At 45.6% G+C, this 17,948-nt stretch overlaps 1 protein-coding gene across 1 annotated transcript in view; it reads left to right on the forward strand.

The window, feature by feature from the left end:
* The first annotated feature begins 528 nt into the window (after positions 1-528).
* The window catches only part of LOC138671192 (high-affinity choline transporter 1-like), a 57,688-nt gene continuing 40,268 nt past the window's right edge, over positions 529-17,948 (forward strand). The window contains exons 1-2 of the mRNA XM_069759152.1: positions 529-1,080; positions 4,531-4,644. Of these exons, the coding sequence (XP_069615253.1) occupies positions 903-1,080; positions 4,531-4,644 (292 nt within the window). The 5' untranslated portion in view covers positions 529-902. The remainder of the gene's footprint in view (positions 1,081-4,530; positions 4,645-17,948) is intronic.

A 17,948-nucleotide genomic window follows, 5' to 3' on the forward strand; every position in this document is an offset into this window, starting at 1 on the left:
TGTTTATTGTTGTGTTTATACACTGGTGCAGTCCTCCACCCTGGCGGGGGAAAGGGGGCCACTTATAGGGCCTGCACAGGAGACAGGGAGACGCTGGCAGCTTGGGCCTCCTAACCATCATAGGTACCCCCGAGATAAGGGAAAGCCAGGGCCCCATTAAAGTGGTAGGGACAGGTGCAGATCCCAGTACGCCATCCTGCCCCTTTAACACCGCTTACGGCGTGACATAAAGTACAACAAGTATATGCATTACATTCAACTAAGCATGTAACAGTAACAACATCGCCATCTACTGTCAGAAAAGTGTAAACTCCTCCTCCACACAAATATGTATCTGTTGCATATCTGCCAACATTTACAATATCTCAAAATTATTTTACCATTCAAAGAGGTCCTATGAAGACAACCCCTTTGGGTATACAAGTCGGGTCTCCTTGCTGTCCCAGGTACAGGGGGCAGGAACCATTGTGATGTTTTTGTCAATTGCCAGCTGCCCTGAATACATTTCTGCAGTAGTGTCTTGATCTTGAATTGGTCCTGAATTTTGAGCAAGGGCAAAGTGAAAGAAACAAAGAAAAGACAAGAAAGAGACAAACATAAAGAACATAAACACAAGCTTCCTTCTACTTCTTCCACATCTGAATGAAGCTCCTGGGCCTTCAGCCAAAAACGTCCCCCCCTGCCAGTTATTGTTGGAGGGACTAGAAAAGTTTTTTTTTCTTGCACAAGTACAAGAGGTCTAGGAGATGAGCTGACCCAGCAGTAGTGCGGCACATGGTGACCCAGTAAATAGATCAGTCAACCACAAGTGGGTAAATTTCAAAGGATTTTCTACATCAGGAGCCATCGGTGAATCTACTATGCTCGCCTCTGTCTATCTACTTTAGAAAGTTTTTGAGAAGATGGCTCTGAATGTTCCCGGCTTGATAGCTGTCATCATTTTCTACGCTATGACTTTATTGACCGGTCTCTGGGCTGCCTGGAAAGCCAAAAGAAGTGAGAAAAATATGAAGCAAACCGAGGTGGCCATTGTCGGAGGAAGGAACTTGAATATATTCGTAGGGCTATTCACAACTACAGGTAAGTATAGGAAATGGCTAATGTCTATGGGATTAAGAACAGAATTTGAAAAATGTTGACATTTTTCACTTAAACTTTTTTACATTTTCTACAAATAATTTCCTCATTTTTGTTTGTTTTTGTCTGCAATTTGGGGTATATAAACTAACATTCTTGTACAGAAAGATCCAGTAGGTTACCTTCATCCTCGGAGAGTGCCTTTAATTTATCAAGTGATGGTAGTAAATTTCCATCATGATTATCATTGATGTTGGAGACCTGTTCCAATAAATCCAAATAGATATTAACAGACCTAGGACTTTAATGAGATACCCCAAACCAGAAAGATCACCAATGTGTCAGATCAATTTGTCTGTTTCCCAAATAGTCAAAATAGGTACAGGTGGACACTGCTTCATCATTCACTTTTTGGGGATCTGTCAGATTCTGGTATTTTTTATACACTTTTCATTCCATCAGAAACACTAGAAAGCTTGTTTGGGAGCCACAAATAGAACCTCCATCTATCCTAAAGTCATCTAAGGAGCTGTGTCATTTAGTCCATTCTTCAGTTTTTTAAATCGTTATTGTAGTTTCCTGTCTTAAATTCATTAATTAAGTTTTAAATTGTGACTTGAAATAGTAAACTGATTAGGAAGTTCAGGATCCTCCAAGTGAAGTGGAAGGGATTATGTCTGTGGATCTCCGAACAGGAGATAATTAGTACAAATAGTCACAGCTAAATATGAGATAGATAATTATCTATTTATCCCATTTCTATCTATCATATCTATCTTATATCTATCATCTATGTATCTATTATCTATCTATTTGGAAAAGGTTCCAGTTGAACCGGAACATCGCTGAGCCCCAATAAGCTATTAAACCACAATTTCTACTTTTTTCCTAAATTATGTGCTGTCTTCATTTTTTGGAGGAGCGGTCAATGGTTGGAAAGTTTTTTGCACCCATATAACTGCATTGTTTGCTTGTGCTGCTTTCAATTTTCTTTCTTTCTCTCACATGTATAAATCTATCTAGACAAAAAGCAGCAACTAGCTGGAGCACACCAACTGGTTATAATTGATAAATAGACAGATATGGGACAGATAGATTGCTATAAAATATATATATACAGTGGTGGTGGTGGGGGGGTGAGATATTTAGTCAGCTACCAATTGTGCAAGTTCTCCCACTTAAAAAGATGAGAGAGGCCTGTAATAGACATCATAGTTAGACCACAACTATGAGAGTCAAAATGAGAAAACAAATCCAGAAAATCACCTTGTCTGATTTGGCAAGATTTATTTTGCAAATTATGGTGGAAAATAAGTATTTGGTCATTAACAAAAGTTCATCTCAATATTTTGCTATATATCCTTTGTTGGCAATGACAGAGGTCAAACGTTTTCTGTAAGTCTTCACAAGGTTGCCACACACTGTTGTTGGTATGTTGGCCCATTCCTCCATGCAGATCTCCTCTAGAGCAGTGATGTTTTGGGCCTGTCGCTGGGCAACACGGACTTTCAACTCCCTCCAAAGGCTTTCTATGGGGTTGAGATCTGGAGACTGGCTAGGCCACTCCAGGACCTTCATATGCTTCTTACGAAGCCACTCCTTCGTTGCCCTGGCGGTGTGCTTGGGATCATTATCATGCTGAAAGACCCATCCACGTTTCATCTTCATTGCCTTTACTGATGGAAGGAGGTTTGCACTGAAAATCTCACGATACATGGCCCCATTCATTTTGTCATGTACCCGGATCAGTCGTCTTGTTCACTTTGCAGAGAAACAGCCCCAAAGCATGATGTTGCCACCCCCATGCTTCACAGTAGGTATGGCTTTCTTTGGGTGTAACTCAGCATTCTGTCTCCTCCAAACATGACGAGTTTTGTTTCTACCAAACAGTTCTACTTTGGTTTCATCAGACCATATGACATTCTCCCAATACTCTTCTGGATGATCCAAATGCGCTCTAGGAAACTTCAGACGGGCCCAGACATGTACTGGATTAAGCAGGGGGACACGTCAGGCACTGCAGGATCTGAGTCCATGGTGGCGTAGTGTGTTACTTATGGTAGGCCTTTTTTTACTTTGGTCCCAGCTCTATGCAGGTCATTCACTAGGTCCCCCTGTGTGATTCTGGGATTTTTGCTCACCATTCTTGTGATCATTTTGACCCCACGGGGTGAGATCTTGTGTGGAATCCCAGATCGAGGGAGATTATCAGTGGTCTTGTATGTCTTCCATTTTCTTATCATTGCTCCCACAGTTGATTTCATCACACCAAGCTGCTTGCCTATTGCAGATTCAGTCTTCCCAGCCTGGTGCAGGGCTACAATGTTGTTTCTGGTGTCTTTCGACAGCTCTTTGGTCTTCACCATAGTGGAGTTTAGAGTCAGACTGGTTGAGGTTGTGGACAGGTGTCTTTTATACTGATAACAAGTTCAAACCGGAGCAATTACTACATGTAATGAGTGGAGGACAGAGGAGCCTCTTAAAGAAGAAGTTACAGGTCTGTGAGAGCCAGAAATCTTGCATGTTTTTAGGTGACCAAATACTTATTTTCTACCGTAATTTGCAAAATAAATCTTGCCAAATCAGACAAGGTGATTTTCTGGATTTGTTTTCTCATTTTGACTCTCATAGTTGTGGTCTACCTATGAAGTCAATTACAGGCCTCTCTCATCTTTTTAAGTGGGAGAACTTGCACAATTGGTGGCTGACTCAAGACTTTTTTTCCCCACTGTATACAATATATAAGTAATAATAAATAATAAATTATAATACATTTATTTATATAGCGCCAACATATTCCGCAGCGCAACAAATTATAGAGGGGATTTGTACAGACAATAGACATTACAGCATTACAAAAATCACAGTTCAAAACAGATACCAGGAGGAATGAGGGCCCTGCTCGCAAGCTTACAATCTATAGGAAAAGGGGACACACGAGAGGTGGATGGTAACAATTGCTTTCGTTGTTCGGACCGGCCATAGTGTAAGGTTCAGGTGTTCATGTAAAGCTGCATGAACCAGTTAACTGCCTAAGTATGTAACAGTAAGTAAACAGTAAGTAAATTATGTACATCTACATGATTTTTACACTTCTGGATATCTGGTGCCTCATCAAAGCAAACAAAACCATTGTGAACCATCGGAACTTCAGCACTGGAGTCGCAGGAGATGTAACAGGGCTCCAGTATAAGAGGCCGCCATATACACACTGCTGTTCTCCGGTCCTGTGCAGATTGGAAGGTTCATCGACATTACTCCGATGTGTATGATGTCACTTAGGTCACATGTCTGTCGGCGGGTGGACTTAAACTGTTGTCTGTTTCCAAGGGTGACCAGCAGAACCTTTAATAGCAGATTTTGCCCATAGTGAACAGAATGTGATGTAACCCCTTTACAGTTTCAGAAAGATCTCAATGGCACGAATGCCTTTTCTCTGTTCTGTTTACACAGCCACATGGGTCGGAGGCGCCTATATAAATGGCACCGCAGAAATAGTTTACCTTCCTACAAAAGGACTTGCGTGGGTTCACGCCCCACTAGGATTTGCAGCAACATTCATTATTGGTGAGTTTGTTGCCTCGTGACCTCCTTCTGTTGTTTGTGCCCTGACTATAACATTTGAACCACAATTCCCCAAATAAGAACCAGCATTGATATCTGTTTGGCCTAGCATTATTGAGGCTCCATGTTCAATATTTGGTTTAAAGTGAATCTGTCATAACATTTTATAATAGGACATACATTATTAAATTGATCTTGTATACCTGATGTGGCTGGTGTACTTACTTTAATCATCTGTATGAGAATAGCTGTAGAAACCTTTTTACAAGTATAATCTCAATGTAACTCAATTTATTTTTTTAATTAAATGTATGAATTTGGGACTAAAACTGTCATGATCCAGGCCAGGGTTTGTTTCATGTTATTCTCTCCCCAGTCTGGTCATGTGGGAGTTAACCTTCTCTGCCTCGTTTTGGTTTCTGTGTGGCTATTTCAGTCTGCTGTGTCCTGCAGACCAATGTCAGTAATAGCTCATGCTCCCAGGCTAGAGAAGCTGACCCCTTGATACCGCATCTTGTCCTCTGCCCATTTACTATGTTCCTTTGACTTCCCTTTCCTGCCTCCCCACTTGTCTTAGTGTTCTCTCCTCTTTCTTAGACCTCTTGGTATGTGACCCGGCTTGTCTTCTGACCTTATTGACTGTCTCTTGTCTCTGTTATCTCTGCTCCCATCTGGCTCTGACTTCTGTCTTCTATTTGACCATATGTATTGCTGTAACCTCTGATACTTCTTGTCCTGACTGTTTCTGACTCGGCTCATCTGACCATTCTTTCGGCACCAGGTGGCGCTTGTGCTGCTGCGCAGTGGTGTTACGCTGTTTCACTAAAAAGTTTGTTTTCTGTAGCCTCTGTGTTGCACTGTCCATTGTTAGCTGCTGAATGAGTTTACTAAGCATCTATCAGTGAGCTCATTCTGACTGTACAGTGGGTTAGTTTGTAATATTTTTACGAGCTTCTCCCAGTTGATAGATGACCATAGATCATATCAAAGTTGAATGTGCTGGAAAAATAAGGAACCTCTAAAAGCCAAATGGGTGCAAAATGTTTAATAAAAACCCAATTTCAAAAATGATTTATAGCCCCAAATCCATATATTTAAACAAAAAGAAAAAAATGTCCACAAAGGTAGATAATTAGTGATGAGCGAACGTGCTCGGATAGCATGTTATCCGAATATTTTGGGAGTGCTCGGATAATATTTTTGAGACCCTGCGGCTGTATGTTTTGCGGTGGAAGTCAGTCACAACACATGTACGTTATCCGAGCATGTTCGATCATCACTATAGATAATCCCTTTAACACTACCTTTTAAAAAGGCTTTTATCTGGTACTTTAAAGAGGATTTTTTAGCAAGTTAAATGTCCAGTTTTCGTTCTTCTTTTATTCATTACTTCTTATGCACTTCCTGCTCCAGACAACAGCCTGAACATAGAGAAAATTACATGTGGCGTTACACTGTCTAGTGTTTGCTGCAGAATGAGTTAACTAAGGATCTGTCAGTGAGCGCATTCTGATGCTCCAATGGGAGAGTTTGTAAATCTTTTTTTTTTTATTATTATTTTGAGCTTCTCTCAGCTGATTGATGACCATAGACCACATCAAAGTTGAATGTGCACGAAAACAAATAGACTTTAAAAGCCAAACAGTGCAACATTTTTAACGAAACCCAATTGTAAAAATAGGCAAGATTGATTGTTACAAAGTTTGCTTGTATGGACACAGTGGTGCTTTTGGGGAAATGTGCAGGCACCTTCTACTAGAGGGGTACAAAATATTTTTGGGTCCAAACACCACATTGTCATACTGAATCAATCCCAAAGGCTGCAAACAATTTTTTTTAAATGGAACCTTATAACGTAAATTAATCCATTACCAAAACTACCATCAGTACATGAATTCAGCGCCAGAACCATCATCCGTATATGAATTCAGCACCAAACTTAGTACTTCAATCATTGCCTACACACTGTCCCCCCATATTAATTGAAACCACCACACTGTCAATTATTATAAATTCTAATCACCACACTGTCCTCCCTTATGAAATATAACCACCACACAGAGTCTTCTCTTGTGAACTATAACTGCCACAGAGTCTTCGCTTGTGAACTATAACTGCCACACAGAGTCTTCGCTTGTGAACTATAACTGCCACATTGTTCTTCCTCATGAACTATGTCCTCCAAACTGTTCACCCTCATGCTGTCCCCATCTTTACCGTCTCTCCATGCTGCTACCTCTCCATACTGTTATCCCATGCTGCTCCTCTCCACTGTCCCCTGATGCTTTCACCTCTGCATACTGTTCCCCACGCTACACTTCATACTATCCATACTATCCCCCATACAGCTCCATAATGTCCCTCCACACTGCCCCTAACCATAATGTCCTCACATTGGCCCTCTCTTCAATCTTTGGCTCCTCCGTAGAGCGCTTACTATTCCCCGTTTCTGTGGTGTTTTCAATGCCTCTATGATACTGTGGTAGTAACAGCAGTGAGATGGGGTCAATAGCATGATGACCTCATTACATTGATGCTAGTGATGAGTGAATGTGCTTGGATAAGGTGTTATCCCAGCATACTCGGGTGCTAACTGAGTGACTACAGCGTGCTCGAAAAATGCGTTCGAGTCCTCGTGGCTGCATGTCTCATTGCTGTTAGACAGCCGCAACACATGATTTCCTAATAAACAGACAATCCCCGGATGTGCTGCAGCTGTCCAACAGCCATGAGACATGCAGCCGTGAGGACTCGACCGCATTCTTTGAGCATGCTGAAGTCACTCGGTTAGCACCTAAGCATGCTGGGATAACACCTTATTCTAGCATGTTCGCTCATCAGTAATTGCTGAACATCAGGTTGTGGGACTGATGAGTACTACTCGGCTCCTGGCCCAGTGTTCATGGGTTAATATGTATTTGTGTAGCTGGTCTGTGGTCTGTATATAAGCCTGGTAATCCATGCTCTTGACCTGGTACTCCATGCTCTTGACCTGGTACTCCATGCTCTTGAACTGGTACTCCATTCTCTTGATCTGATATGCCATGTACTTCACCTGGTACTGCATGCTCTTGACCTGGTACTCCATGCTCTTGACATGGTACCCCATGCTCTTGACCTAGTACTCCACGCTCTTGACCTGGTATTCCATTCTCTTGATCTGGTACTCCATGCTCTTGACCTTATGGTCCATGCTCTTGACCTGGTACACCATTCTCTTTACCTGCTACTCCATTTTCTTGACCTAATACTCCTTGCTCTTGACCTGGCACTGCATGCTTTTGACCTGGTACTCCATTCTCTTGTCCTGGTACTGCATTCCCTTGACCTGGTACTGCATGCTCTTAACCTGGTACTCCATGCTCTTGTTCTGATACTGCATGCCATTGACCTGGTACTCCTTGCTCTTAACCATGTACTTCTTGCTCTTGACCTGATACCCCATGCTCTTGACCTGGTACTCCTTGCTCTTGGCCTGATACTACATGCTCTTGACCTGGTACTCAATTCTCTTGATCTGGTACTCCATGCTCTTGACCTTATAGTCCATGCTCTTGACCTGGTACACCATTCTCTTGACCTGCTACTCCATTCTCTTGACCTGGTACTGCATGCTCTTGACCTGGTACTCCATGCTCTTGTCCTGATACTGCATGCTCTTGACCTGGTACTCCATGCTCTTGACCTGGTACTCCACGCTCTTGACCTGGTATTCCATGTTCTTGACCTGGTACTCCATGCTCTTGACCTTATAGTCCATGCTCTTGACTTGCTACTCCATTCTCTTGACCTGCTATTCCACTCTCTTGACCTGGTACTCCTTGCTCTTGACCTGGTACTGCATGCTCTTGACCTGGTACTGCTCTTGTTCTGATACTGCATGCTATTAACCTAGTACTCCTTGATCTTGACCTGGTACTCCTTGCTCTTGACCTGGTACTCCATGCTCTTTTCCTGATACTACATGCTCTTGACCTGGTACTCCTTGCTCTTGACCCGGTACTCCTTGCTCTTGACCTGTTACTCCATGCTCTTGACCTGTTACTACATGCTCTTAACCTGGTACTCCATGCTCTTGATCTGGTACTCCATGCTCTTGATCTGGTACTCCATGCTCTTGATCTGATACTCCATGCTCTTAACCTGGTACTCCATGCTCTTGGTCTGGTACTTCATGCACTTGATATTATTATTATTTATTATTATAGCGCCATTTATTCCATGGCGCTTTACATGTGAGGAGGTGTATACTTAATAAAAACAAGTACATTAATCTTGAACAATACAAGTCACAACTCCATGCTCTTGACCTTATGGTCCATGCTCTTGACCTGGTACACCATTCTCTTTACCTGCTACTCCATTTTCTTGACCTAATACTCCTTGCTCTTGACCTGGCACTGCATGCTTTTGACCTGGTACTCCATTCTCTTGTCCTGGTACTGCATTCCCTTGACCTGGTACTGCATGCTCTTAACCTGGTACTCCATGCTCTTGTTCTGATACTGCATGCCATTGACCTGGTACTCCTTGCTCTTAACCATGTACTTCTTGCTCTTGACCTGATACCCCATGCTCTTGACCTGGTACTCCTTGCTCTTGGCCTGATACTCCATGCTCTTGACCTGGTACTCAATTCTCTTGATCTGGTACTCCATGCTCTTGACCTTATAGTCCATGCTCTTGACCTGGTACACCATTCTCTTGACCTGCTACTCCATTCTCTTGACCTGGTACTGCATGCTCTTGACCTGGTACTCCATGCTCTTGTCCTGATACTGCATGCTCTTGACCTGGTACTCCATGCTCTTGACCTGGTACTCCACGCTCTTGACCTGGTATTCCATGTTCTTGACCTGGTACTCCATGCTCTTGACCTTATAGTCCATGCTCTTGACCTGCTACTCCATTCTCTTGACCTGCTATTCCACTCTCTTGACCTGGTACTCCTTGCTCTTGACCTGGTACTGCATGCTCTTGACCTGGTACTGCTCTTGTTCTGATACTGCATGCTATTAACCTAGTACTCCTTGATCTTGACCTGGTACTCCTTGCTCTTGACCTGGTACTCCATGCTCTTTTCCTGATACTACATGCTCTTGACCTGGTACTCCTTGCTCTTGACCCGGTACTCCTTGCTCTTGACCTGTTACTCCATGCTCTTGACCTGTTACTACATGCTCTTAACCTGGTACTCCATGCTCTTGATCTGGTACTCCATGCTCTTGATCTGGTACTCCATGCTCTTGATCTGATACTCCATGCTCTTAACCTGGTACTCCATGCTCTTGGTCTGGTACTTCATGCACTTGATATTATTATTATTTATTATTATAGCGCCATTTATTCCATGGCGCTTTACATGTGAGGAGGTGTATACTTAATAAAAACAAGTACATTAATCTTGAACAATACAAGTCACAACTGGTAGACGAGGAGAGAGGGCTCACAATCTACAAGGGATGGGTGAGGATACAGTAGGTGAGGGTAGAGCTGGTCGTGCAATGGTTTGGTCGATCGGTGGTTACTGCAGGTTGTAGGCTTGTCGGAAGAGGTGGGTCTTTAGGTTCTATTTGAAGGTTTCGATGGTAGGTGAGAGTCTGATATGTTGTGGTAGAGAGTTCCAGAGTAGGGGTGATGCGCGAGAGAAATCTTGTATGCGATTATAGGAAGAGGAGATAAGAGGGGAGTAGAGAAGGAGATCTTGTGAGGATCGGAGGTTGCGTGCAGGATATGATACTCCATGCACTTGACCTGATACTTCATGCTCTTGACCTGGAACTCCATTCTCTTGGCCTGGTACTCCATTCTCTTGACCCACTTCTGATATTGATAGATCTTCACAATCATGTAGATATTCAACTATGCCAAACAAATTACTTGTATAAGAAGAGAGACCTGGTATATGCCATCAGTTATTTTGCTAAGACTGGCAAGTTTCTCTTTTTTTTTTTTTTATTTAAATGCATGTAATTGAGCCTAAAAATCATTTTTGCAATGTGACATCATTAAAATGTTTGCCCGGTTTGCCGTCTATAGCCACTGTGTTGCTGTAGAATGAGTTAACTAATAATCCATCAGTGAGCTCATTCTGATGGTCTGACAGGAGAGCTTATAAATCTTTTATCAGTCTTTTCTGAGCTTCTTTCAGCTGAATTACGACTACAGACTACACCAAAGTTGAATGCGCAGGGAAATAAATAACCTGTAAAAGACAAACAATGTAACATTTTAATTGATACACAATTGGAAAAAATATTTTAAGCTCAAAATACAAATATATATAATATATATATGTAAATATATATATATATATAATTTATTATTATTATTATTATTATTATTACGCCATTTAGTCCATAGCGCTTTACATGTGAGGAGGGGTATATATAATAAAAGACAAGTCCAATAATCTTAATCAATACAAGTCACGACTGGTACAGGAGGAGAGAGGACCCTGCCTGCGAGGGCTCACAATCTACAAGGGATGGGTGAGAATACAGTAGGTGAGGGTAGAGCTGGCCGTGCAGCGGTTTGGTCTATCAGTGGTTACTGCAGTTTGTAGGCTTGTCGGAAGAGGTAGGTCTTCAGGTTCTTTTTGAAGGTTTCTACGGAAGGCAAGAGTCTGATGTGTTGGGGTAGAGAGTTCCAGAGTACGGGGGATGCGCAAGAGAAATCTTGTATACGATTGTGGGAAGAGGAGATAAGAGGGGAGTAGAGAAGGAGATCTTGTGAGGATCGGAGGTTGCGTGCAGGAAAGTGCCAGGAGACGAGGTCACAGATGTATGGAGGAGACAGGTTGTGGATGGCTTTGCATGTCATGGTTAGGCTTTTGTACTGGAGTCTCTGGGTAATGGTAAGCCAGTAAAGGGATTGACAGAGGGGAGAAGCCGGGGAATAGCAGGGGGACAGGTTGATTAGTTGGGCAGCAGAGTTTAGAATAGATTGGAGGGGTGCGAGAGTATTAGAGGGGAGGCCACAGAGCAGGAGGTTGCAGTAGTCAAGGCGAGAGATGATGAGGGCATGGACTAGGGTTTTTGCATATTCTTGGTTGAGGAATGAACGTGCAGCGCCCCAGAGATCTGGTCGTTGCAGTATGACACTCTGCCGCTAAGGGGGGTGATGGTACGTCTGATGGCACTAAAGGAGTTCTGACCAGGTATCACAAACACACATGACACTTCACACTCCGGCCACCAGGGGGAGTGGTTCTATCTAGTAGGCCACTCTTCACACTCTGGTAAAACTGGGGGTTGGACAGGAAGTTAGACAGAAAGAGCCCGGGAGAGTTCGGGAGAGGACCTGTCAGGGGTGGGATCCTGACAGCGGTCTAGAAAGAGAACAGATCGTTACGGAGCCACGCCTGCACTACCTTGCGGCGGTATTCTAAGAAAGGACACGAAGCGAAGTTGATTGTGGAGAAGTGAGAAATGGGATCACAGTGTAAAGGAGATAGAGCCAGTAGGAGTCGTGCCGTGACACCGAGGCAACATCCTTCTGAGGCGCATAGCGGTGGCCAGAGCACCGAGAAAGTAAGAGACTTTACGCATTACTTCAACACGGCAGGACAGTTAATTATAGGTTGGCTGTCTCACCTAAATCACCTAAGCAGACAAGGGAGGCAACTGTGGGAGAGGGGCGTCTCTAGGGTCCCAGAATAACTCCAGGCCTTCCCGTCATACAGGTGCGTCCTAACCATATCATCTGGGGGACGAAGAGAGGGAGAAAGAACAACGAACACAGACACAACAGTTGTGAGGACTGTCCCGTGGTGCTCAGCAGAGAAGGACTACAACACACAGGCGCTAGTGGGTAGGCACTGATTTCCACCTGCAAAGGAAACTCTGGATGTGCCTTCGGACCGGCCGGTCTCAGCCAGCCGTGTTCGCAGTGCTCTGATTTGCGGATCCCGAAGCCTTCAGTAAAGAGGTAAAGAGACTGCAACCCTGTGTCCTTGTTATTCATCGCGCCTCGCACCACGCATCACACCATCACCTTTTATTTGGCGCCCCTTAGCAGGGTCACGGACCGGGTCTAGCCACCGTGACGACCCCAATACAGAGACTGAGGGGCCCGGTATCGAGAACCCGTGGCCCTGAGTCTGGGGGCGCTCCAACTTGGCGTCACGAACAGGATCTACTTAAGCCTGAAAGAATCAGGTCATGTGTGCCTTGGAACTGTGTTGAATTGTACTTGAACTGTGATCCCTTGCAAAGACTGTGTATTGCTAATTGCCGCCAAAATCCGCCATTGCCGCGCCGAGTGGGGCGCGAGGGGAGGAGCCATTGTTTCGTGGGCGGAGCCGGCCAAAAAGAGCGCCGAACAAAAAGGCACGGTGAAGTGCCGATTACGGAAGTGGAACTCCGACCCCGGGGGGGGGGGGGGGGGGTTAGCAGGAAGGAGGAACGGCCATGTCAGATCCAGGAGAAGCGGCGGCCACAGCCGCGGGGGCACTTCCAGACCCCGTAGTAGATGCAGCCATGGGCCTGGTACCACCCCCGGAAGCCACGGGGCCTGCCGCTCCCATCGGCCAGCTGGACACTGCTGCATCCACAACAGCCATAATGCCCTTCTCCATGCCGTACCTACCAGGAGCCACCTGGCTCCCGCGATACTCCGGAGAAGCCCACACGTTCACTGACTTTAAAGAGGGGATTTGCAGCCTGCTCGAGTTTTATCCCCTGACAGATCCTCAGAAGGTTCATATGATAACTGGACAGCTCTTTGGCGCGGCTTTGAGAGAAGCGAAGTCCTGGCCCGCCGCGGATAAGAAAATTGCACAGCAGGTCCTTGCAAAGCTAAAAACCACCTTTGACACCCGCACCGCTACGGAAATTAAATTGACATTCTATGGGTGCAAGCAGAGGCCGCAAGATAGCTTACGGGACTATGCCCTCAATCTTCAGGAGGCACTGCGGGCCATCAAGCAGAGTGACCCCAGCAGCATGCAAGATGAAGATAAACTCCTGAAAGAGCGGTTCATCGAGGGGCTCCTGTGCAGTAACCAAAGGGCTCAGTTATATTTCTTAGCCATGCAGAACCCAGACCTGACCTTTGCGCAATTCAAAGATAGAGCCATCCAAGCGCTCCCAGAGCGACAGCCCAGCTGTGCTGTACTCCCCAGGCGTCAAGCCCTCACGTATCACCAGGAGGTGGCGCCAGATACACCCGTCTCTGCTGAGGCCGATGCCCAGACTCTGGATGACGACTCCCCTGCAGGACTACGCCTCCAGATGAAAGAGCTGACCAAGAGCGTTGCTGCCCTAGCCTGGACCATCCAGTCCCTACAGGAGGCCCCCAGGGAGAAGATCCAGCTGGCTTCCAGACCGGAGGATGTCCCCTGGCAGCGACAGAGGAGGATCCCGTTGACCAGAGGCCGAGATGACGATCGCTTTCATCGGGATGGACGACCGATTTGCCGCCGCTGCCACCAAGTGGGCCATCTTGCAAGGTACTGTCCTTTAAACGAGCAACCCCTGGGGCAAAGGGCCGACCCCCAGGAATAAGACGATCAGGCCTGCAACATTGGAGAGCCAAATACGTCGGAGGGCGACCAGTTCTCCCCATCATGATCGACGGTATCCCCATGAACGCTCTGTTGGACACTGGTTCCCAGGTGATGACTATGCCCTACGTCCTCTATAAACGCTATTGGGAGGACACCGACATTACCCGTGGCCCCGATGACGATTTCACCATCATAGCTAGTAATGGTCAGCCACTGCCACAAGTGGGGTATAAGGAGGTCACCATCAAAGTGGGGCGGGTAGAATTGGAGGCCCAGGGCATTGTTATTGTTGATATTGATCGACGTGAATGTAACCCGATGATGACTATCGGTACTAATGTTATAGAAAATTGTCTTGCAGAAGTTATTGTCTTGTTGCAGCTGGTTGCAGCTGGAACAGCGTGCCTTGCAGAAAGAGATCAGAGCTCTGATGCAGAGACAGCAGGTGGAGTTGACTGGTGGTGAAATTGCCCGGGTCAACACCACTTGGAGCTGTCTTAGCAGCTACTTAAAGGTCAACGACAATCTATATTATACCAATAGGAACCCTTTATGTACTAAAGATAACACAGATAAAATATAGCTTTTAATTAATATACCAATTAAAACCATGCCACAAATACAACCAGATAAACACATAAAACACAGAACCGTGCACTCTGGGATAACCCTGCCAAACAATACCTCTCAGTACTGCCTACCTATCAGTGGAGGTTGGCACCCTAAACACAGATACGAGATTGGCGCCCCCACTCACCGTTGGCTGTCCCTATGTCTCCTAGTATGGATCCTAATATAGGTGTCACAATGAGCAGTAAGCTCATTAACACATGTATATAAGTGAACCAAGCATGATTCCATGCAGCATCTACATATCAAGGCCTCCTGATGAGCTGCTGGGGTGAAACGCGTAGAGGCGTATGAAATATCAACACTGATAAGTATCGGTCTCACCCTCTGTTTACCATGCATATATCTAAGCACTAGGCCATCTTCGGCTGAAGATAAGGGTTTTTTTTTTCTCTTTTTTTCTCCCTGCAGCTATATATGTTTTTGTGCCTTGCCATTTTTGTGTATTTACACATCTGTGTCTGATCATTATCAGGCTGGGATTTAATATTAGGGCTTCCCAGGGCCAGTCGTCACTGAGTGGGGGCGCCATTCCGCTGACCAGTAGGGTGCCAACCTCCACAGCTAGGCAGGCTGCACAGCAGTAGGGGACAGAGGTAGTGAGGCCTATTTTTAATACACAAGCACTTTTTTGTTATGCACATTGTTGGTCTTTAGTCCGTGTATCTCACCCTGTCACAAACCTAGTTTATATATATGATTATTCATAAATATATATATATATATACAATCAGCCAGTTAGTCTGCCTATCTTTTTCCTGTCTAGTGTAAGTGCTGGTCTGTATGTGACACCTATATTAGGATCCATACTAGGAGACATAGGGACAGACGACGGTGAGTGGGGGCGCCAATCTCGTATCTGAAATTGGCCAGGTCACAGTGAGGGATTCAAACCCCATTGCGATACCCCCCAGGAGTGAAATGTTAATATGGTGTCAGGCAGCCATAGGCCTTAGGGGTAAAAATTATCAGTCCCTGGTAGAGCCGGTGTATTCAGATAACAGGCCTACTCTCCTGACAGCCAGAGGGGTGGTCGACGTCCGCCAAGGGAGGGTGCCAGTACGCGTCCTTAACTGTGGGGAGGAAGAAGTCCACTTGACCAAATACGCCACACTTGCCAAGCTGTTCACTGTTAGTAATAATGTAATACAGGCACCTGGGCCCTTGGTTTCGTCTGAACCGGCGGAGGACAATGGCTCTGCAGGACAGTCAAAAGATTGGTGCCGGGAATTGAAACGTGGGCATTGACTCTACCCCATCTCACCAGAAACAGGGGGCCTACAGGGTGGTTCATGAGTATGAGCGGGTATTCAGCAAGCACCCTCTAGATTTCGGGCAGGTAAAAGGGATTCAACATCACATCCCCACAGGAGATCACCCGCCCATAAAAGAGAGGAACCATCCTGTGCCCCCAGCTCATTATCAGTGCGCCAAGGACATGTTGCGAGAGATGAAAGAGGCTGGGGTAGTGAGGGACAGCTGTAGCCCCTGGGCAGCCCCATTAGTTCTCGTTAAGAAGAAAGATGGCACCATGAGGATGTGTGTGGATTATAGGCAACTGTTATGGCTGGCAATCAGGCAACACAGCGTGCAGTAATCAGCGCACATACAGAGATCTGGCAAAAACCCAAAACAATAGGACGAGCTCTGAGACGTGGGGTGAGTACTGTTATGGCTGGCAATCAGGCAACACAGCGTGCAGTAATCAGCGCACATACAGAGATCTGGCAAAAACCCAAAACAATAGGACGAGCTCTGAGACGTGGAATCTCTGTAGACTGCAGTACCTGAACTGTCCTCACACAACTGGAAGCAGCAGTGGATTGCGCCTATCACTACCTATGCAACTCGGCACTGCCTGAGGAGCTGACTAGCCTGAAGATAGAAATACAAGCCTGACTTACCTCAGAGAAATACCCCAAAGGAATAGGCAGCCCCCACATATAATGACTGTTAGCAAGATGAAAAGACAAACGTAGGAATGAAATAGATTCAGCAAAGTGAGGCCCGATATTCTAGACAGAGCGAGGATAGCAAAGAGAACTATGCAGTCTACAAAAAACCCTAAAACGAAAACCACGCAAAGGGGCAAAAAAGACCCACCGTGCCGAACTAACAGCACGGCGGTGCACCCCTTTGCTTCTCAGAGCTTCCAGCAAAAGATAATAACAAGCTGGACAGAAAAAACAGAAAACAAACTAGAAGCACTTATCTAGCAGAGCAGCAGGCCCAAGGAAAGATGCAGTAGCTCAGATCCAACACTGGAACATTGACAAGGAGCAAGGAAGACAGACTCAGGTGGAGCTAAATAGCAAGGCAGCCAACGAGCTCACCAAAACACCTGAGGGAGGACGCCCAGAGACTGCAATACCACTTGTGACCACAGAATTCACAACAGTACCCCCCCCTTGAGGAGGGGTCACCGAACCCTCACCAGAACCCCCAGGCCGACCAGGATGAGCCACATGAAAGGCACGAACAAGATCTGGGGCATGGACATCAGAGGCAAAAACCCAGGAATTATCTTCCTGAGCATAACCCTTCCATTTGACCAGATACTGGAGTTTCCGTCTAGAGACACGAGAATCCAAAATCTTCTCCACAATATACTCCAATTCCCCCTCCACCAAAACAGGGGCAGGAGGCTCCACAGATGGAACCATAGGTGCCACGTATCTCCTCAACAACGACCTATGGAATACATTATGTATGGAAAAGGAGTCTGGGAGGGTCAGACGAAAAGACACCGGATTGAGAATCTCAGAAATCCTATACGGACCAATAAAACGAGGTTTAAATTTAGGAGAGGAAACCTTCATAGGTATATGACGAGAAGATAACCAAACCAGATCCCCAACACGAAGTCGGGGTCCCACACGGCGTCTGCGATTAGCGAAAAGCTGAGCCTTCTCCTGGGACAAGGTCAAATTGTCCACTACCTGAGTCCAGATCTGCTGCAACCTGTCCACCACATAATCCACACCAGGACAGTCCGAAGACTCAACCTGTCCTGAAGAGAAACGAGGATGGAACCCAGAATTGCAGAAAAATGGAGAGACCAAGGTAGCCGAGCTGGCCCGATTATTAAGGGCGAACTCAGCCAACGGCAAAAATGACACCCAATCATCCTGGTCAGCGGAAACAAAACATCTCAGATATGTTTCCAAGG

This window comes from Ranitomeya imitator, chromosome 3, assembly GCF_032444005.1.
Source record: "Ranitomeya imitator isolate aRanImi1 chromosome 3, aRanImi1.pri, whole genome shotgun sequence".
NCBI lineage: Eukaryota > Metazoa > Chordata > Amphibia > Anura > Dendrobatidae > Ranitomeya > Ranitomeya imitator.